We start from the raw sequence: 22,210 nt of genomic DNA, 5'->3' as shown, positions 1-22,210 counted from the left end.
CTCCTGCATTAGTGAGGGAGCGCAGGAAAACAGACGAAAGAATGGCCCAACCTACCCACATACACATGTATATACGTACACGTCCACACACGCACATATACATACCTATACATTTCAGCGTATACGTGTATATACATACTCAGACACACACAAATAGACATGTACACAATTCATACTTGCTGCCTTTATCCATTCCCGTCACCAGCCCGCCACACATGAAATGACACCCCTTTCCTCCTGCACGCATGCGAGGTAGCACTAGGAAAAGACAACAGAGGCCACATTCGTTCACACACAGTTCCATAGTTTACCCCAGATGCTTCACATGCCCTGGTTCAATCCATTTACAGCATGTCGACTCTGGTATACCACATCGTTCCAATTCACTCTGTTCCTTACATGCCTTTCACCCTCCTGCATATCCAGGCCCCAATTGCTCAAAATCTTTTTCACTCCATCCTTCCACCTCCACTTTGATCTCCCACTTTTCCTCGTTCCCTCCACCTCTGACACATATATCCTCTTTGTCAATCTCTCCTCACTCATTCTCTCCTTGTGACCAAACCATTTCAATACACCCTCTTCTGCTCTCTCAATCATACTCTTTTTATTACCACACATCTCTCTTATCCTTTCATTACTTACTCGATCAAACCACTTCACACCACATATTGTCCTCAAAGATCTCATTTTCAACACATCCACCCTATCTATAGCCCATGCCTTGCAATCATATAACATTGTTGGAACCACTATTCCTTCAAACATACCCATTTTTGCTTTCTGAGATAATCTTCTCGACTTCCACACATTTTTCAATGCTCCCAGAACCTTCACCACCTCCCCCACCCTACGATTCACTTCTGCTTCCATGGTTCCATCCGCTGCCAAATCCACTCCCAGATATCTAAAACACTTCACTTCCTTCAATTTTTCTCCATTCAAACTTACCTCCCAATTGACATGTCCCTCAACCCTACTGTACCGAATAACCTCGTTCTTATTCACATTTACTCTCAGGTTTCTTCTTTCACACACTTTACCAAACTCAGCCGGCAGTTTGTGCAATTTCTCACCTGAATCAGCTACCTGTGGCTGATTTGGGTGAATTTAATCATAAGTAAACAAATTCTACTTGTGTGAAGCCATTTTTTTTTTTTTTTTATCAAAAAGGCAACAATTGATGATTTGTAGTTATCAATCCTTGTTCCTGATCAGTTTTATGCATAGCAATTAGGAGTATATCATATCTCAATAACCAGAGCTGATAGAGAAAAACTGATGGCATATTTAGAATAAGTTACCAAAATTTACCTAAAAATAAAGGCCTAATATCTCAGGCACCAAATTCTGTGTAACCCTGTAAATTCACTCATACATTCACAATCCAACACTGCATTTCTCCACATCCTTTAATTCTGCTCCTTCTTCTCTCACCCACTCTGCATCTTGTCTTGACACAACTTCTTCAGTAAACTTAGACATGGACAAAATATCTCAGTGGGATAGACAAAATTTGGTTAAGTTTTATGCCTTCAAGACCCAGCTTCTACCCATCTCTTTCTGATAAACTCCTCACCTCTTGACTCATGCTTGGTATTACTGCAACATTCACTATCTCTTGGAAACTTTACATTACAGAAATATCTAAGTCTGCCTCAAAGAAACTGAGAGTCCTGTTTAGATGTTGAAGTTTCTTTTCTTCTGAACAGTTCCTCCATTTATACAAAAGATTGATTGGTCCTTGTATGGTATGTTGCTCTCACATCTGGGGTGGTTCTAGTTCTGCATCCTTACTCAACTGAGTTGAGTCCAAAGTTGTGCACAAATGCGATAACCCAATAAGAGATAATTAACAGAGTTGATTATTGTTACCGGAATATTATCAGAAGTTAACTTCCATAATCATTATCGGACCAGTTATCATCCAATAACTAGATTTTTTAGTCATATAATGTTTGTTAATTTTTAGTCCAATAAAATTTTTATCGTTTTACATTTTCTTTTTAGGTTTTTTAGTATAATTGTTATTCTTTGTTGTTAATTCTATTTTAACTTTCTAGAAGGGGAAATAGAAGGAAGAGTCGTGCGGGGAGTGCTCATCCTCCCTGAAGGCTCTGATTGGGGTGTCTAAATGTGTGTGGATGTAACCAAGATGAGAAAAAAGGATAGGTAGTATGTTTGAGGAAAGGAACCTGGATGTTTTGGCTCTGAGTGAAACGAAGCTCAAGGGTAAAGGGGAAGATTGGTTTGGGAATGTCTTGGGAGTAAAGTCAGGGGTTAGTGAGAGGACAAGAGCAAAGGAAGGAGTAGCACTACTCCTGAAACAGGAGTGGTGGGAGTATGTGATAGAGTGTAAGAAAGTAAACTCTAGATTGATATGGGTAAAACTGAAAGTGGATGGAGAGAGATGGGTGATGATTATTGGTGCATATGCACTTGGGCATGAGAAGAAAGATCATGAGAGGCAAGTGTTTTGGGAGCAGCTGAATGAGTGTTTTAGTAGTTTTGATGCACGAGACTGGGTTATAGTAATGGGAGATTTGAATGCAAAGGTGAGTAATGTGGCAGTTGAGGGAATAATTGGTGTACATGGGGTGTTCAGTGATAGAAATGGTGAAGAGCTTGTAGATTTATGTGCTGAAAAAGGACTGGTGATTGGGAATACCTGGTTTAAAAAGAGAGATATACATAAATATATGTATGTAAGTAGGAGAGATGGCCAGAGAGCCTTATTGGATTATGTGTTAATTGATAGGCACACGAAAGAGAGACTTGTGGATGTTAATGTGCTGAGAGGTGCAACTGGAGGGATGTCTGATCATTATCTTGTGGAGGCGAAGGTGAAGATTTGTAGAGGTTTTCAGAAAAGAAGAGAGAATGTTGGGGTGAAGAGAGTGGTGAGAGTAAGTGAGCTTGGAAAGGAGACTTGTGTGAGGAAGTACCAGGAGAGACTGAGTACAGAATGGAAAAAGATGAGAACAAAGGATGTAAGGGGAGTGGAGGAGGAATGGGACGTATTTAGGGAAGCAGTAATGGCTTGCGCAAAAGATGCTTGTGGCATGAGAAGCGTGGGAAGTGGGCAGATTAGAAAGGGTAGTGAGTGGTGGGATGAAGAAGTAAGATTATTAGTGAAAGAGAAGAGAGAGGCATTTGGACGATTTTTGCAGGGAAATAATGCAAATGAGTGGGAGATGTATAAAAGAAAGAGGCAGGAGGTCAAGAGAAAGGTGCAAGAGGTGAAAAAGAGGGCAAATGGGAGTTGGGGTGAGAGAGTATTATTAGATTTTAGGGAGGATAAAAAGATGTTTTGGATGGAGGTAAATAAAGAGTGTAAGACAAGGGAACAAATGGGAACTTCAGTGAAGGGGGCTAATGGGTAGATGATAACAGGTAGTGGTGATGTGAGAAGGAGATGGAGTGAGTATTTTCAAGGTTTGTTGAATGTGTTTGATGATAGAGTGGCAGATATAGGGTGTTTTGGTCGAGGTGGTGTGCAAAGTGAGAGGGTTGGTAAACAGAGAAGAGGTAGTAAAAGCTTTGCGGAAGATGAAAGCCGGCAAGGCATTGGGTTTGAATGGTATTGCAGTGGAATTTAATAAAAAGAGGGGGTGACTGCATTGTTGACTGGTTGGTAAGGTTATTTAATGTATGTATGACTCATGGTGAGGTGCCTGAGGATTGGAGGAATGCTTGCATAGTGCCTTTGTACAAAGGCAAAGGGGTTAAAGTGAGTGCTTAAATTACAGAGGTAAAAGTTTGTTGAGTATTCCTGGAAAATTTTATGGGTGGGTATTGATTGAGTGGATGAAGGCATGTACAGAACATCAGATTGGGGAAGAGCAGTGTGGTTTCAGAAGTGGTAGAGGATGTGTGGATCAGGGGTTTGCTTTGAAGAATGTATGTGAGTGTTACTTAGAAAAGCAAATGGATTTGTATGTAGCATTTATGGATCTGGAGAAGGCATATGATAGAGTTGATAAGAGATGCTCTGTGGAAGGTATTAAGAATATATGGTGTGGGGGCAAGTTGTTAGAAGCAGTGAAAAGTTTTTATCGAGGATGTAAGGTATGTGTATGAGTAGGAAGAGAGAAAAGTGATTGGTTCTCAGTGAATGTTGGTTTGCGGCAGGGGTGTGTGATGTCTCTATGGTTGTTTAATTTGTTTATGGATGGGGTTGTTAGGGAGGTGAATGCAAGAGTTTTGGAAAGAGGGACAAGTATGCAGTCTGTTGTGGATGAAAGAGCTTGGGAAGTGAGTCAGTTGTTTATCGCTGATGATACAGCGCTGGTGGCTGATTCATGTGAGAAACTGCAGAAGCTGGTGAATGATTCATGTGAGAAACTGCAGAAACTGGTGACTGAGTTTGGTAAAGTGTGTGAAAGAAGAAAGCTGAGAGTAAATGTGAATATGAGCAAGGTTAATAGGTACAGTAGGGTTGAGGGACAAGTCATTTGGGAGGTAAGTTTGAATGGAGAAAAAGTGGAGGAAGTGAAGTGCTTTAGATTCCTGGGAGTGGCTTTGGCAGCTGATGGAACCATGGAAGCGGAAGTGAATCATAGGGTGGGGGAGGGGCGAAAGTTCTGGGAGCGTTGAAGAATGTTTGGAAGTCTAGAACATTATCTCGGAAAGCAAAAGTGGGTATGTTTCAAGGAATAGTGGTTCCAACAATGTTATATGGTTGTGATGCATGGGCTATAGATAGAGTTGTGCGGAGGAGGGTGGATGTGCTGGAAATGAGATGTTTGAGGACAAAATGTGGTGTGAGGTGGTTTGATCGAGTAAGTAATAATAGGGTAAGAGAGATGTGTAGTAATAAAAAGAGTGTGGTTGAGAGAGCAGAGGAGGGTGTTTTGAAATGGTTTGGTCACATGGAGAGAATGAGTGAGGAAAGATTGACCATGAGGATATATGTGTCAGAGGTGGAGGGAACGAGGAGAAGTGGGAGACCAAATTGGAGGTGGAAAGATGGGAGTGAAAAAGATTTTGAGTGATCGGGACCTGAACATGCAGGAGGGTGAAAGGCATGCAAGGAATAGTGAATTGGAACGATGTGGTATACTGAGGTCGACGTGCTGTCAATGGATTGAACCAGGGCATGTGAAGCGTCTGGGGTAAACCATGGAAAGTTCTGTGGGGCCTGGATGTGGAAAGGGTGCTGTGGTTTTAGTGCATTATACATGACAGCTAGAGACTGAGTGTGAACGAATGGGGCCTTTGTTGTCTTCTCCTAGTGCTACCTCGTGCACATGTGGGGGGAGGGGGTTGTTATTTCATGTGTGGTGGGGTGGCGATGGGAATGAATAAAGGCAGAGAGAATGAATCATGTACATGTGTATATATGTATATGTCTGTGTGTGTATATATATGTATACGTTGAGATGTATAGGTATGTATATTTGCATGTGTGGATGTGTATTTATATGCATGTGTATGTGGGTGGGTTGGGCCATTCTTTCATCTGTTTCCTTGCGCTACCTCGCTAACGTGGGAAACAGCGAGAAAGCAAATAAATAGGAAAGTTTAAACTGTAATTGGTTAGATAATTGATATACTTTGATGTTCATTCTATTTGTTTTCATTTACATGTATATATGATATGTCATGTGTTTAGTATACTTGATTGTCGTTTCCTGCGACAGCGAAGTAGCACCAGGAAACAGATGAAGAATGGCCCATACACACACATATACATAGATATACATAACATGTATACATACACATACATAGACATATGTATATATTCATACTTGCTTGTTTTTATCCATTGCTGTTGCTACCCCACCCCACAGGAAACAGCATCACTACCTACTGCTTCAGCAAGGTAGTGCCAGGAAAACAGACAAAAAGTGCCATACTCATTCACACTCAGTCTCTAGCTGTTGTGTAATGCACCAAAACCACAGCTTCCTATCCACATCCAGGCCTCACAGACCTTTCCATGGTTATATGAATAAAATATATATCTCTGGATATATTGTTTATTTGCTTTGTATGCCCAAGATAATCATGCAATGAATGATTTTTATCATTTCTGTATAGTGATGAAAATTATATGGTTTGTAAGATAATACAGGCAAATGTTAAAAGCAGATTTATCTTTGCCTTACATTATCTTTGCCTTACATTTTATGTTAGTAATAGCTCAGCCATTAAATGTGCCATTACTGGCTCCCTCCTGGATCCCGGTTCTAACTCCCCTAATCCCCCCTCCTTTCCCTCCCCTGTACTGCTCCTGTACCAGTAAGATACAGCGCAGGGTTACAAGTGGAAGCGGACGTGTCCATGGATCTTGAATTACTGTTGCCAATTATCTGGCAGGGAAAGAATTCTGTTAAGACTCATTAACTTTGTAATTTGTAGAAAGCCTTATGAAATACTTTAAAAAGGACACATATAGGCTGTCCTTTTATTCTTGAAATGAATAGAACAGCCATATCTAAAAACGGACAGATTGTTGTTTAAAGGACAGACCTAGCGACTCTGTCACCCTGTGGATTCGGCCATATCGTTCACTATTGTCATCAAATGACAGCATTCAGTTCTCTAACTTCTCTTTTGCAGTCTGGTCTCTAAAAGTTTACTTACAACATTACAAGACTACAATGGACAATGGTCCATGCCATGGAATACCAAGATGAAGTTCTCAACATTAAGATTGCCTCTGTCTTAGGCACTTATGAGTCTCAGCCTGACTTTCTGCTTATGGTGGAGACTTCTCAGCCATCTGATAGCCAGGTCGCTGCCAGCCAGGACCAGGAGCCTTTCCAATTCCCCTGGACCCACCTGGAGTGCTGCTTCAATCAAGCTCAGTAGTCAGGACAAGAACAACAACAAGGTACTCTATTTTGAGTGCCAAAAATGCCACCCAACCAAGAAAATTGTTAAAGGCCATGTCACCAGCCTTAATAATTTGAAGTCACTCGTCAATAGGACCCATCTATCCTTAGCCATCCAGTTTGAGGAGATCAAGACTGTCTCTGGCTATGGCAAGCACTTCCACCACTCCGGCAGGAGCAGCATGCACAGCTCTAGTGCTGCCACCCCCGAGCTGCCCACCAAGAAGGTCCGGCAGCCCATCATCAGTGAGGCCCTTGACTGCCGCTTAGCCAGCACTGGCAATGCCATACACCAGTCCACTGTTGACGTAAAGGTAGTTCATCTTTTTGTCAACAACATACTCCCGCTCCACGTGATAGAGGCCAAGGAGTTTGTTGACCTGATCAGGACCCTCTACTCACCAGAGATCAGCATGCCCCACTGCACCCTGGGCAGGTGCATTGATAGCAAACAGCGGGTAGTCGAGGAGGCCCTCATTAACGCTTTTTATGAGCTGACATACTTGGTGACTACTGCCGAGTGTTGGACTGCTCACAATAGGTAATTATCCTTTATTTGTTTATAGATATTTATTGTACCTGATAGTACATTCATTGTTGTTAGTAGTATAAATAATTATGCATATATAGTGAATATTACTGTTTTTCTTTTATAAAAGTTGGCATAAATTGAACTTCAGTTTAATTTCAAAATGTTTAAGATTAATCTTGATAATCATTTAACCATTAATCAGTACTAATCACAGTTCAGTAATGTAGTACATTAACGTTTCTTTTTATAATAATTTGCATAGATTAAACTTATTTTTCATTATGATATGTTTGAAGTAAAACTGAATCATCAATGAATTCTTCAGTAATCACTTAATCAGTATTATACAGGGTGTGTTAATCAGTTATCACTTAATTTTTGTTTCATATCTTTCCATGGCATGACAGCTCACTGGTATGACCCAAACACCAGGGCCAGGAAGCATGCTGTCCTCACCTGAACCCATCTAACTGTTCACCACACTTATGATGTCTTAATGGAGGCTGTGGTCCAAATCCACAAGCACTTCAACATTCAGAGCAAGGTAGTCAGGACAACCGTTGATTATTGCCTGACTTCGACAATGTTGGCAGCCTCCACACCTTCAGTCTGGTGGCCTCCATGGACTTGGGCAAGGGCTTCCTCAAGCAAATGGCCCCTGCCGTCGCTGCCTTCAATGCCCTCAACAAGAAGGCCCATGACAAGGCTCAGGCACTCTTCAATGCCCAAAGGAAGAGCCCTTAGATTGGCAACACCATTGAGAAGGCACTTGGTATTAGGCTGGTGTTCACCTGGCAAGACAAGGAATGCCTTGTACGACTCAATCATCATCCTCAATAACGTTCTGGCCACCAAGAAGGCTGTGCATAGTAGGTTCTTTAACTGCAAGGAGAACCTCTCAGTCTTCAATGACCAAGAGATACCCTTCATGAAGGAGTGGGCTAAAGTCATGTCCCATGTGTTTATCACCCTCAACACCATCCCGAGGGAGAAGAATGACTCTCCTTTCCACAATGGCCATCACCCACATGAAGCTCAGGAACATGGGGAACAGATTGGCCATTTGCAAGCCATTGGTCGATGCCCTGGTAGAAGCCATCACCACCTGTTCATCTGCTACCTAAACTGCCTTCCACCCAAAGTTCCAGCTCCACTGGCTGCACAGGTTCATCAGCAACCAAATGATCTCTTGTTAAAGCTGTCTTGGAGGACGAGGTCTTGAGAGCTTTGAGGGACCAGAACAGTGACAACATCACCTGCTTTAGTGACAGCAGCATCACTCACTGCCATACATGCCTGATGACCTCTTTGCTGGGTTGATGGCCACTGGCTCAAATACCAGTGTCAAGCAGAAGGCAAAGAAACTTGTTGACACCTGGCTGGACACTGATGGTAAGGAGGGCATGGCCGACTCAGACTACATGTGGGAGGAGATCTTTACCAACCTCTTCCTGAAGTACAACATGCCCATTCTTCCCTCACTGCAGTGGAACAGCTTTTCTCTCTTGGCAAGGACATTCTGAGGCCCAAGAGGTTAAGGCTGTCAGCTGGGCCTAATTTTGAGAAGTTGGTCTTCCTGAAGTGTGAGTGTGTGACTCAAGACTCTAAAAAGACTCATTGTCATAATGTGATTATTTTATCATTTTGAGTTGTCAGTAATTAGTTATTACTTTTTTTCACATTTTGAGTTGACAGATTGCTAATTATGAGTTTGTATATGAATATTGTACCATACAGTATGCTTAATAGTTTAATAAATGTACTTGTATCTTAGAATTACTTTCTGTTCCTGCTGTAATGATTATCTATTAGATTAAGATTAAGTTATGGCATTAGTTTGATTACAAGTGTTTCAAAACAGTAAATTTTTTGATAAAGATAAGAAAAATTATGAAGCAAAAAAGTTGCAAAACTTGTAGAAAATGCTTACTCATTCTTGGATTTAGCTTAGATATGCATTTTCTGTGGGTTCTAAAGCTTTTGTCCTTTTTTGTTTTCATAAAAATGGTTATCGTTATTGAATTATCATTATTTTCGTAGAACTAGGTATCAAAGTAATCAGAATACCGATATCGGAGTTGAAAATTAGGGTTATCAGATTATCTTTATCGAAGTCAACTTTTTAGTTATCGGTGCCTAACACTGGTTGAGTCAAGAGCAATCATACTTACAAACTCTTCCATACTGACTTCTAAACTTGACTTGCTTCCTTAGCGTACAATTTTGTTTACTTTCCTTTTTCTGTAAATATTACTTTGGTTTTTGCTCCCAAGAGCTGATGTGGTGGTGTGCCACCACCACAAGATAGACCATGCAATACCCTGGCAAGCTGCTGCATCACATCATTGATTGCACTGTGGCCATTAGCAGCTTACGGATAGGCCATTTTGATAACTGTTTCTTTCCAAACACCTTGAAACTTTGTAACTCTCATGTTTTTCCCGATAACTCTGACCTAGTATATTTTGATAAAGGTTTTTCACTCTCCATATTTCATAAATACTTTCCATTGTCTCTTCTTTTTCCCATCTATGTTCCTTTCTACATTTCAAGTAAGGCTTGGCCTTGATGTGGACTTATCTCCATGACTAGTCTCTCAAGCTTAAAAGAAAAAAAGAATTTGGGTAACTGTGATTTATGATCAGTGAGAAAGGCATGACATTAGTTTATACATTATGTCTTCTTGAGAGCCAAGAAAAAAAGGAAAGTCAAATGAAATGCAAAGTGTTGAAGACTGACAAGAAACTGTGGATATTTGAGTAGATTGAAGCCTTAGTGATGATATGGAGGGTAATGGCTGAATATGATCTTATAATCTTAATGCATATTTTGCATCATTTACATTAGAGGGACAGGGACAAGATCAGGTTTGTCTTGCCTTGTATGCACTTGATTTCTCTACTGCTTCTCAGATGCTTTGCTTGTAACAACATCTGGTGATAATCAGAAGAATGTATGTTTAACTTTTTTGATTTCCAGATGATCAGCTTAGAGGGAATCAGTGACAGTGAAGATGATGTAGCAGCTACATTGGCCCTAATGGCAAAAGTGATACATTGTGTCAGCAAGGAAGTCCTTCGTTCCAAGTTTGGTGAATTTGCTAAAGCCTTGGATACTGCCATTACCCAATACCAATCGTCCACAAATGCTGCTCTCGTGACTAATGTAAGAATTGTGTGGAAGTTTGTCCATGTAAAATTTTATTGTTATAAAGCAGTGACACTGTCCCATATCCTCCCCCCCCCATCCTACCTACCCACCCACCTCCACCATCACTACTGTAGATATTTTATCTTTTTTATGTTCTATACTGTTATAGAATACTGCCGGCAAGGCAGCAGGTTTGGATGGTATTGCAGTGGAATTTATTAAAAAAGGGGGTGACTGTATTGTTGACTGGTTGGTAAGGTTATTTAATGTATGTATGACTCATGGTGAGGTGCCTGAGGATTGGCGGAATGCGTGCATAGTGCCATTGTACAAAGGCAAAGGGGATAAGAGTGAGTGCTCAAATTACAGAGGTATAAGTTTGTTGAGTATTCCTGGTAAATTATATGGGAGGGTATTGATTGAGAGGGTGAAGGCATGTACAGAGCATCAGATTGGGGAAGAGCAGTGTGGTTTCAGAAGTGGTAGAGGATGTGTGGATCAGGTGTTTGCTTTGAAGAATGTATGTGAGAAATACTTAGAAAAGCAAATGGATTTGTATGTAGCATTTATGGATCTGGAGAAGGCATATGATAGAGTTGATAGAGATGCTCTGTGGAAGGTATGAAGAATATATGGTGTGGGAGGAAAGTTGTTAGAAGCAGTGAAAAGTTTTTATCGAGGATGTAAGGCATGTGTACGTGTAGGAAGAGAGGAAAGTGATTGGTTCTCAGTGAATGTAGGTTTGCGGCAGGGGTGTGTGATGTCTCCATGGTTGTTTAATTAGTTTGTGGATGGGGTTGTTAGGGAGGTAAATGCAAGAGTTTTGGAAAGAGGGGCAAGTATGAAGTCTGTTAGGGATGAGAGAGCTTGGGAAGTGAGTCAGTTGTTGTTCGCTGATGATACAGCGCTGGTGGCTGATTCATGTGAGAAACTGCAGAAGCTGGTGACTGAGTTTGGAAAAGTGTGTGGAAGAAGAAAGTTAAGAGTAAATGTGAATAAGAGCAAGGTTATTAGGTACAGTAGGGTTGAGGGTCAAGTCAATTGGGAGGTGAGTTTGAATGGAGAAAAACTGGAGGAAGTGAAGTGTTTTAGATATCTGGGAGTGTATCTGGCAGCGGATGGAACCATGGAAGCGGAAGTGGATCATAGGGTGGGGGAGGGGGCGAAAATCCTGGGGGCCTTGAAGAATGTGTGGAAGTCGAGAACATTATCTCGGAAAGCAAAAATGGGTATGTTTGAAGGAATAGTGGTTCCAACAATGTTGTATGGTTGCGAGGCGTGGGCTATGGATAGAGTTGTGCACAGGAGGATGGATGTGCTGGAAATGAGATGTTTGAGGACAGTGTGTGGTGTGAGGTGGTTTGATCGAGTGAGTAACGTAAGGGTAAGAGAGATGTGTGGAAATAAAAAGAGCGTGGTTGAGAGAGCAGAAGAGGGTGTTTTGAAGTGGTTTGGGCACATGGAGAGGATGAGTGAGGAAAGATTGACCAAGAGGATATATGTGTCGGAGGTGGAGGGAACAAGGAGAAGAGGGAGACCAAATTGGAGGTGGAAAGATGGAGTGAAAAAGATTTTGTGTGATCGGGGCCTGAACATGCAGGAGGGTGAAAGGAGGGTAAGGAATAGAGTGAATTGGAGCGATGTGGTATACCGGGGTTGACGTGCTGTCAGTGGATTGAATCAAGGCATGTGAAGCGTCTGGGGTAAACCATGGAAAGCTGTGTAGGTATGTATATTTGCGTGTGTGGACGTATGTATATACATGTGTATGGGGGGGGGTTGGGCCATTTCTTTCGTCTGTTTCCTTGCGCTACCTCGCAAACGCGGGAGACAGCGACAAAGTATAATAAATAAATAAAGTATATCAACATGCACGTTACAGTTGTGCAATAAAAGGAGTTGTGATGTATCACTACCATAAGCAAGAGAAAGGGTGGAGGAATAGTGGGCCAGTGGTGGTATTCACTCCCCCCTCCTCCCCTGCTGCTACCAGCCCCACCACCACCGCCGGCAAGATACTAGCTACCGCAACCAACACCACCTCCACTACCAAATCGGCACCTTTTCCATTATGCCTTTCCCATCACCATCATTATTATATGAACAATACATCCACCACCATTTCACCACTATCACCAGTACATATATTATCCTTTTAAGGAGACCCAGTTTGTAAGAGAATGAGTAGGTAACGTTTTGAAATGAACAGTTGCTTGAAATTAATGTACAGAAGTGCTGCTTGCCCGAATGGTCATAAAATTTTCATATATTCAATGAAATTTAAAGGCAACACTGATTTTTAGTTGCAGATCTGGGAGATGATTTTGTCCCTAATCTCTTACTAGAACCTCATATTAGGCAAATAGTTAGGGAGATGAATTGTCTGCCGGCAGGTATCAGAATAACTTTTAAGTTTATGGATAAGGAGATACTTAGCAAGCCATTCATATCCTACATAAGGCCAAAGCTAGAATATGCTTCAGAGTTTTTTTCACCACACCAAATAAGCACAAAGAACTCATAGAGAAGGTCCATGGGAGAGGAACACTGATGTTACCTGAATAAAGAGAGGTAAGTTACAGATAAAGGTTGGAGGCTTTAAATTTACACACTTTGGAAGAGAAAGAATGAGGGGCAACCTGATTATGGGGACAGTGACAATTCTTCAAGAGATGTAGAGATAGCTAACCAGAGGACAAAACATGAGATCAAGTAAAAAAAATGTGGAAAAGAATGTAAAGAAATATTTATCAACATAAGAGTGGTGGATGAATGGAACCAATTGACAGAGGACATGGTTGATGTAGACAGCATACACATATTTAAGAGGTCGTATGATAATAGAGTGAGAGGCACACAAGGAGTAGAGTGAATTGAAACAATGTGGTAGACTGGGGTTGACGTGCTGTCAATGAAATGAACCAGGGACTGTGAATTAACACGTAATCCAATAAAGCTGTCTGGCCATCTCTCCTACTTACATATGTATACTTATGTATATCTCTCTTTTTAAACCAGGTATTCCCAATCACCAGTCCTTTTTCAGCACATAAATCTACAAGCTCTTCACCATTTCCATTTACAACACTGAACACCCCATGTACACCAATTATTCCCTCAACTACCACATTACTCACCTTTGCATTCAAATCACCCATCACTATTACCCGGTCTCGTGCATCAAAACTACTAACACACTCACTCAGCTGCTCCCAAAACACTTGCCTCTCATGATCTTTCTTGTCATGCTCAGGTGCATATGCACCAATAGTCACCCATCTCTCTCCATCCACTTTCAGTTTTACCCATATCAATCTAGAGTTTACTTTCTTACACTCTATCACATACTCCCACCACTCCTGTTTCAGGAGTAGTGCTAATCCTTCCCTTGCTCTTGTCCTCTCACTAACCCCTGACTTTACTCCCAAGACATTCCCAAACCACTCTCCCCCTTTACCCTTGAGCTTCATTTCACTCAGAGCCAAAACATCCAGGTTCCTTTCCTCAAATATACTACCTATCTCTCCTTTTTTCTCATCTTGGTTACATCCATACACATTTAGACACCCATCAACTGCAGTACATTGTACGTAGTCATGGCAGCACAGTTTGTCATACCAAATGTTTTTTTTTGATATCTTTATTCTTTGCTCTATATATTTTCCTTATCCCTGGGGATAGGGGATTAAGAATACTTCCCACGTATTCCCTGCGTGTCGTAGAAGGCGACTAAAAGGGGAGGGAGCGGGGGGCTGGAAATCCTCCCCTCGTTTTTTTTTTTTTTTTTTATTTTCCAAAAGGAGGAACAGAGGGGGGCCAGGTGAGGATATTCCACAAAGGCCCAGTCCTCTGTTCTTAATGCTACCTCGCTAATGCGGGAAATGGCAAATAGTTGAAAAAAAAGAAAAAAAATTCCTATCTCCAACTTGACTGAAAAAGTAATCCATCTTTTCTGTCCTTAGATTTACCTATCTGGAGCTAAGAGGGCAAGTTTTGCATCTAAACAATAAGAGTTAGTACAACCACTCTGTCTTGCCTCTGATTTACCATTTATTCATAACTGTATAACCACTGTCTTCTCTTCATACAGTCTATCTCTAAATGTTTTCTATATTTTTCAGGTGATTGGTTCATTGTCTGTGCTACTGCGAGCCCAGGTGCAAGAGCAGTGGACATATCCATACACCATGCATCTGATGCACAAGATTCTTGCCTATACCATCCATGAGAAACCCAAGGTGTTGCCTTTGTCTGTTCAGTGTGCATATTTATATTCTATTGTTATTGTTATACTTGATCACTCTTTCCCATGCCAGCAAGGTGGCACCAGGAAACAGATGAAGAAAGATCCTTCCATTCTTATGCACACATATGTACATACACGTTCATACACATACATATACATACATATACATATCAACATATATACATATACATACACAGACATATGCATATATACACATGTATATATTCATACTTGCTTGCCTTCATCCATTCCTGCTGCCACCCTGCCTCACAAGAAACAGCATTGCCACTGCCTGTATGAGCGAGGTAGTGCCAGGAAAACACAAAAAAGGCTACATTCGTTCACACTCAGTCTCTAGCTGTCATGTGTAATGCACCAAAACCACAGCTCCTTATCCACACCCAGGCCCCACAGACCTTTTCATGGTTTACCCTAGATGTTTCACATGCCCTTGTCCTGTCCATTGGCAGCACATTGACCTTGGAATACCACATCGTTCTAGTTCACTATTTTCCTTGCCCACCTATCACCCTTCATGTTCAGGCCCCAATGGCTCAAAATCTTTTTCACTCCATTCTCCTACATTGTACAAAGGCAAAGGGGACAAAGGTGAGTGCTCAAATTACAGAGGTATAAGTTTGTTGAGTATTCCTGGGAAATTATATGGGAGGGTATTGATTGAGAGGGTGAAGGCATGTACAGAACATCAGATTGGAGAAGAGCAGTGTGGTTTCAGAAGTGGTAGAGGATGTGTGGATCAGGTGTTTGCTTTGAAGAATGTATGTGAGAAATACTTAGAAAAGCAAATGGATTTGTATGTAGCATTTATGGATCTGGAGAAGGCATATGATAAGAGTTGATAGAGATGCTCTGTGGAAGATATTAAGAATATATGGAGTGGGAGGCAAGTTGTTAGAAGCAGTGAAAAGTTTTTATCAAGGATGTGAGGCATGTGTATGAGTAGGAAGAGAGGAAAGTGATTGGTTCTCAGTGAATGTAGGTTTGCGGCAGGGGTGTGTGATGTCTCCATGGTTGTTTAATTAGTTTATGGATGGGGTTGTTAGGGAGGTGAATGCAAGAGTTTTGGAAAGAGGGGCAAGTATGCAGTCTGTTGTGGATAAGAGAGCTTGGGAAGTGTCAGTTGTTGTTCGCTGATGATACAGCGCTGGTGGTTGATTCATGTGAGAAACTGCAGAAGCTGGTGACTGAGTTTGGTAAAGTTTGTGAAAGAAGAAAGTTGAGAGTAAATGTGAATAAGAGCAAGGTTATTAGGTACAGTAAGGTTGAGGGTCAAGCCAATTGGGAGGTAAGTTTGAATGGAGAAAAACTGGAGGAAGTGAAGTGTTTTAGATATCTGGGAGTGGATTTGGCAGCGGATGGAAGCGGAAGTGAATCATAGGGTGGGGAGGGGGCGAAAATTCTGGGAGCCTTGAAGAATGTTTGGAAGTCAAGAACATTGTCTCGGAAAGCAAAAATGGGTATGTTTGAAGGAATAGTGGTTCCAATGATGTTGTATGGTTGCGAGGCGTGGGCTATAGATAGAGTTGTGCGCAGGAGGATGGATGTGCTGGAAATGAGATGTTTGAGGACAATATGTGGTGTGAGGTGTTTGATCAAGTGAGTAATAACAGGGTAAGAGAGATGTGTGGTAATAAAAAAGAGTGTGGTTGAGAGAGCAGAAGAGGGTGTTTTGAAATGGTTTGGTCACATGGAGAGAATGAGTGAGGAAAGATTGACAAAGAGGATATATGTGTCAGAAATGGAGGGAACGAGGAGAAGTGGGAGACCAAATTGGAGGTGGAAAGATGGAGTGAAAAAGATTTTGTGTGATCGGGGCCTGAACATGCAGGAGGGTGAAAGGCATGCAAGGAATAGAGTGAATTGGAAGGATGTGGTATACTTGGGTCGAGGTGCTGTCAATGGATTGAACTAGGGCATGTGAAGCATCTGGGGTAAACCATGGAAAGTTGTTTGGGGCCTGGATGTGGAAAGGGAGCTGTGGTTTCGGTGCATTATTACATGACAGCTAGAATCTGATTGTGAACGAATGGGGCCTTTGTTGTCTTTTCGTAGCGCTACCTTGCACACATGAGGGAGGAGGGGGTTGTTATTTCATGTGTGGTGAGGTGGCGATGGGAATGAATAAAGGCAGACTATGAATTATGTACATGTGTATATATGTATATGTCTGTGTGTGTATATATATGTATACGTTGAGATGTATAGGTATGTATATTTGTGTGTGTGGACATGTATGTATTTACATGTGTATGTGGGTGGGTTGGGCCATTCTTTCGTCTGTTTCCTTGCGCTACCTCGCTAACTTGGGAGACAGCAACAAAGGAAAATGATAATAATAATATCTTCTACTCCAGCTTGGTCTCCCGTTTCTCTTTGTTCCCTCCATCTCTGACATATATATTCTCTTTGTCAACTTTTCCTCCCACATTCTCTCCAGATGTCCAAACCATTTCAACACACCCTCTTCTGCTCTCTCAGTTGCACTCTTTTTATAACCACACATCTCTCTTACCCTTTCATTACTTACTCGATCAACCCACCTCACACCACAGGTTGTCCTCTGACATCTCATTACCAGCACTTCCAACCTCCTCTGTACAACTCTATCTATAGCCCATGCCCCGCAACCACATAATAATGTTGGAACTAATATTCCTTCAAACATACCCATTTTTGCTCTCTGAGATAATGCTCTCTCTTTCCACACATTCTTCATTGCTCCCAGAACCTTTGCCCCCAACCCCCACCCTATGAATCACTTGAACTTCCATGGCTCCATTTGCTGCTAAGTCCACTTCCAGATATCTAAAACACTTCACTTCCTCCAATTTTTCTCCATTCAAACTCATGTCCCAACTAACTTGTTCCACAAACCTGCTGATCCTAATAACCTTGCTCTTATTCATATTTTCTATCAACTTTCTCCTTCCACACACTTTTCCAAACTCAGTCACCATCCTTTGCAGTTTCTCACTCGAATCAGCCTCCAGTGCTGTATCATCAGTGAACAACAACTGACACTTCCCAGGCCCTCTCATCCCCAACAGACTGTATACTTGCCCCTCATTCCAAAGCTCTTGCATTAACTCCCTAATCACCCCATCCATGTAAAGATTAAACAACCATGGAGACATTACACACCCGTATATACAGGGTGTCCCAAAAAAATGTACTCACTTTTTGACACCCTATAGCTCACTGAATTTTTTCATTTTTCTGATCCAATTGACCCTGAAAAAAGAAAAAAATTCAGTGAGTTATAGGATGTCAAAAAGTGAGTACATTTTTTCTGGGACACCCTGTAAGTACATATATTTTTTCACTATTTGTGAACAGTTGTTTTCATGATAAGAACCAATTTAGTTTTCTGTTTTACGCAGTAGGTTGAATCTGATTTCTTACCTGTCAAGCATTGATATTATGAAGAGATGTAGGAGGGAAATGTGTCTTTTCAAGTATATACAGGGAGACATTGTTGTGTGTCAGATATGCATTCCTCTAGAGTGCCCTTTTAAGTTAAATGATATACAGTGAAATCAGCTTAAGGATAGACCTAATAATATAGATAAGAGTTGTGTTCGTAGGAGAATTTCTGATAAAAATTTTCTTAAAAAATTATTAATTATCAAAGTCTATATGAAGTTAAAATTTTTGATGTAAAAGAAATATAGATAAGATAGCACTCACCCAAAACGTTTGAGAAGATTGGTACAATATTTCCAGTTGTTATCTTAGATGCAATGATTCTGTATCTCCCTTTGCTGAGTTGCTTTCACATATACTGTAATGGTCAGTACATGTTTCATTTGTTGCAAGGCATGTATTACCAAATTTTTTTCTTCATCCCTCTAGACTCTATAGTTCAATCTTTTTCAGTCTTTCATTTTTCAAGGAAGTTCATATGTTCAAGGCCATTTGTTCTACTTGTGATATGTTGTTGAATCCTCCCCCTACGACACTTCCGCTTCCATGGTTCCAGCTACTGCTGAATCCACTCCCAGATATCTAAAACACTTCTATTCCTCCAGTTTTTCTCCATTCAAACTTACTTCCCAAATAACTTGTTCCTCAACCCTACTGAACCTAATGACCTTGCTCTTATTCACATTTACTCTCAACTTTCTTCTTTTACATGCTTTACCAAACTCAGTCACCAACTTGCAGTTTCTCACCTGAATCAGCCACCAGCACTGTACCATCAGCAAACAACAACTGACTCACTTCCCAGTCCCTCTCATCCACAACAGCTTGCATACTTGCCCCTCTCTCCAAAACTCTTTCATTCACCTCCCTAACCACCCCATCCATAAACAAATTCAACAACCATAGAGACATCACGCACCGCTGCTGCAAACCAACATTCAGTGGGAACCAATCATTTCCTCTCTTCCTACTTGTGCACATGCCTTACATCCTTAGTTAAAACTTTTCACTGCTTTTAGCAACTTACCTCCCACACCATATATTCTTAAAACCTTCCACAAAGCATCTCTGTCCGCCCTATCATATGCCTTCTCCACATCCTTAAATGCCACGTACAAATCCATCTGTTCTAAGTATTTCTCAAATACATTCTTCAAAGCAAACACCTGATCCTCTACCACTTCTGAAACCACGCTGCTTTTCCCCAGTCTGATGCTCTGTACATACCTTCACCCTCTCAATCAATACCCTCCCATATAATTTCCCAGCAATACTCAACAAACATATACCTATGTAATTTAAACATTCACCTTTATCCACTTTGCCTTTGTACAGTGGCACTATGCATGCATGCATTCCACCAATCCTCAGGCACTTCACCTTGATCCATACATGGATTGAATATCCTTTCCAACCAGTCAACAACACAGTCACCCCCTTTTTTAATAAATTCTACTGCAGTACCATCCAACCTGCCGCCTTGTTGGCTTTCATCTTCCACGAAGCTTTCACTACCTCTTCTATGTTTACTAAGCCATTCTTCCTGACCCCACTCACTTCGCACCCCACCTCGACCAAAACACACTATATCTGCTACTCTAGTATCAAACACATTCAACAAGCTTTCAAAACACTCACTCTATCTACTCACTTCATCACTACTTGTTATTACCTCCCCATTAGCCCCCTTCACCTGTCTTTCCATTTGTTCTCTTGTCTTACGCACATTATTTACCTCCTTCCGAAGCATCTTTTTATTCTCCCTAAAATTTAATGATACTTTCTCACCCCAACTCTCATTTGCCCTCTTTTTTACCTCTTGCACCTTTCTCTGGACTTCTTGCCACTTTCTTTTATCTCCCAGTCATTTGCACTACTTCCCTTTAAAAATTGCCCAAATGCCTGTCTCTTTGCTTTCACTAACAATCTTACTTCTTCATCCCACCATTCACTACCCTCTCCCATCTACCCAGCTCCCACCTTTCTCATGCCACAAGCATCTTTTGCGCAAGCCACCGCTGCTTCCCTAAATGCATCCCATTCCTCCCCCACTCCCCTTTTCTCGACCCCTCTCACTTCGCACACCACCTCGAACAAAACACCCTATATCTGCCACTCTATCATCAGACACATTCAATGAACCTTCAAAATACTCACTTCATCTCCTTCTCACATCACAACTTGTTATTACCTCCCCATTACCCCCCTTCACCTATGTTCCCATTTGTTCTCTTGTCTTATGCACTTAATTTACCTCCTTCCAAAACATATTTGTATTCTCCCTAAATTTTAATGATTCTCTCTCACCCCATCCCTCATTTGCCCTCTTTTTCACCTCTTACATCTTTCTATAAGGAGTCACGCGGGGAGTGCTGATCCTCCTCGAAGGCTTAGATTGTGGTGTCTAAATGTGTGTGGATGTAACCAAGATGAGAAAAAAGGAGAGATAGGTAGTATGTTTGAGGAAAGGAACCTGGATGTTTTGGCTCTGAGTGAAACGAAGCTCAAGGGTAAAAGAGAAGAGGGGTTTGGGAATGTCGTGGGAGTAAAGTCAGGGGTTAGTGAGAGGACAAGAGCAAGGGAAGGAGTAGCACTACTCCTGAAATAGGAGTGGTGGAAGTATGTGATAGAGTGTAAGAAAGTAAACTCTAGATTGATATGGGTAAAGCTGAAAGTGGATGGAGTGAGATAGGTGATTATTGGTGCATATGCACCTGGGCATGAGAAGAAAGATCATGAGAGGCAAGTGTTTTGGGAGCAGCTGAGTGAGTGTGTTAGTAGTTTTGATGCACGAGACCAGGTTATAGTGATGGGTGATTTGTATGCAAAGGTGAGTAATGTGGCAGTTGAGGGAGTAACTGGTGTACATGGGGTGTTCAGTGTTGTAAATGGAAATGGTGAAGAGCTTGTAGATTTATGTGCTGAAAAAGGACTGGTGATTGGGAATACCTGGATTAAAAAGAGAGATATACATAAGTATACGTATATAAGTACATAAGTATACGTATATAAGTAGGAGAGATGGGCAGAAAGCATTATTGGATTACGTGTTAACTGATAGGCGCGTAAAAGAGAGACTTTTGGATATAATGTGCTGAGAGGTGCAACTGGAGGGATGTCTGATCCTTATCTTGTGGAGGCAAAGGTGAAGATTTGCAGAGGTTTCCAGAAAAGAAAAGAGAATGTTGGGATGAAGAGAGTGGTGAGAGTAAGTGAGCTTGGGAAGGAGACTTGTGTGAGGAAGTACCAGGAGAGACTGAGTACAGAATGGAAGAAGGTGAGAACAAAGGACATAAGGGAAGTGGAGGAGGAATGGGATGTATTTAGGGAAGCAGTGAGGGCTTGTGCAAAAGATGCTTGTGGCATGAGAAGCGTGGGAGGTGGGCAGATTAGAAAGGGTAGTGAGTAGTGGGATGAAGAAGTAAGATTATTGGTGAAAGAGAAGAGAGAGGCATTTGGATGATTTTTGCAGGGAAATAATGCAAATGAGTGGGAGATGTATAAAAGAAAGAGGCAGGAGGTCAAGAGAAAAGTACAAGAGGTGAAAAAGAGGGCAGATGAGAGTTGGGGTGAAACAGTATCATTAAATATAGGGAGAATAAAAAGATGATTTGGAAGGAGGTAAATAGAGTGTGTAAGACAAGGAAACAAGAAGGTCAAGAGAAAGGTGCAAGAAGCAAAAAGAGGGGAAATGAGAGTTGGGGTGAGAGAGTATCATTAAATTTTAGGGAGAATAAAAAGATGTTTTGGAAGGAGGTAAATAAAGTGCATAAAACAAAGGAACAAATGGGAACATCAGTGAAGGGGGCTAAGGGGGAGATGATAACAAGTAATGGGGATGTGAGAAGAGGGAGTGAGTATTTTGAAGGTTTGTTGAATGTATTTGATGATAAAGTTGCAGATATAGGGTGTTCTGGTTGAGGTGGTCTACAAAGTGAGAGGGTTAGGGAGAATGATTTGGTAAACAGAGAAGAGGTAGTAAAAGCTTTGCGGAAGATG

The 22,210-nt window shown here is 41.4% G+C and overlaps 1 protein-coding gene across 1 annotated transcript in view; it reads left to right on the top strand.

Annotated features, from left to right (window-relative positions):
• LOC139749523 (RRP12-like protein) overlaps positions 1–22,210 on the top strand; it is a 249,271-nt gene that overhangs the window by 58,620 nt on the left and 168,441 nt on the right. Inside the window, exons 5-6 of the mRNA XM_071663484.1 lie at positions 10,351–10,536; positions 14,643–14,759. Coding sequence (XP_071519585.1) covers positions 10,351–10,536; positions 14,643–14,759 — 303 coding nt within the window. The remainder of the gene's footprint in view (positions 1–10,350; positions 10,537–14,642; positions 14,760–22,210) is intronic.

Source organism: Panulirus ornatus, chromosome 7 (genome assembly GCF_036320965.1).
Source record: "Panulirus ornatus isolate Po-2019 chromosome 7, ASM3632096v1, whole genome shotgun sequence".
NCBI lineage: Eukaryota > Metazoa > Arthropoda > Malacostraca > Decapoda > Palinuridae > Panulirus > Panulirus ornatus.
The sequence above is the reverse complement of the archived record's forward strand: the minus strand, read 5'-3'. Positions and strand labels throughout refer to the sequence as shown.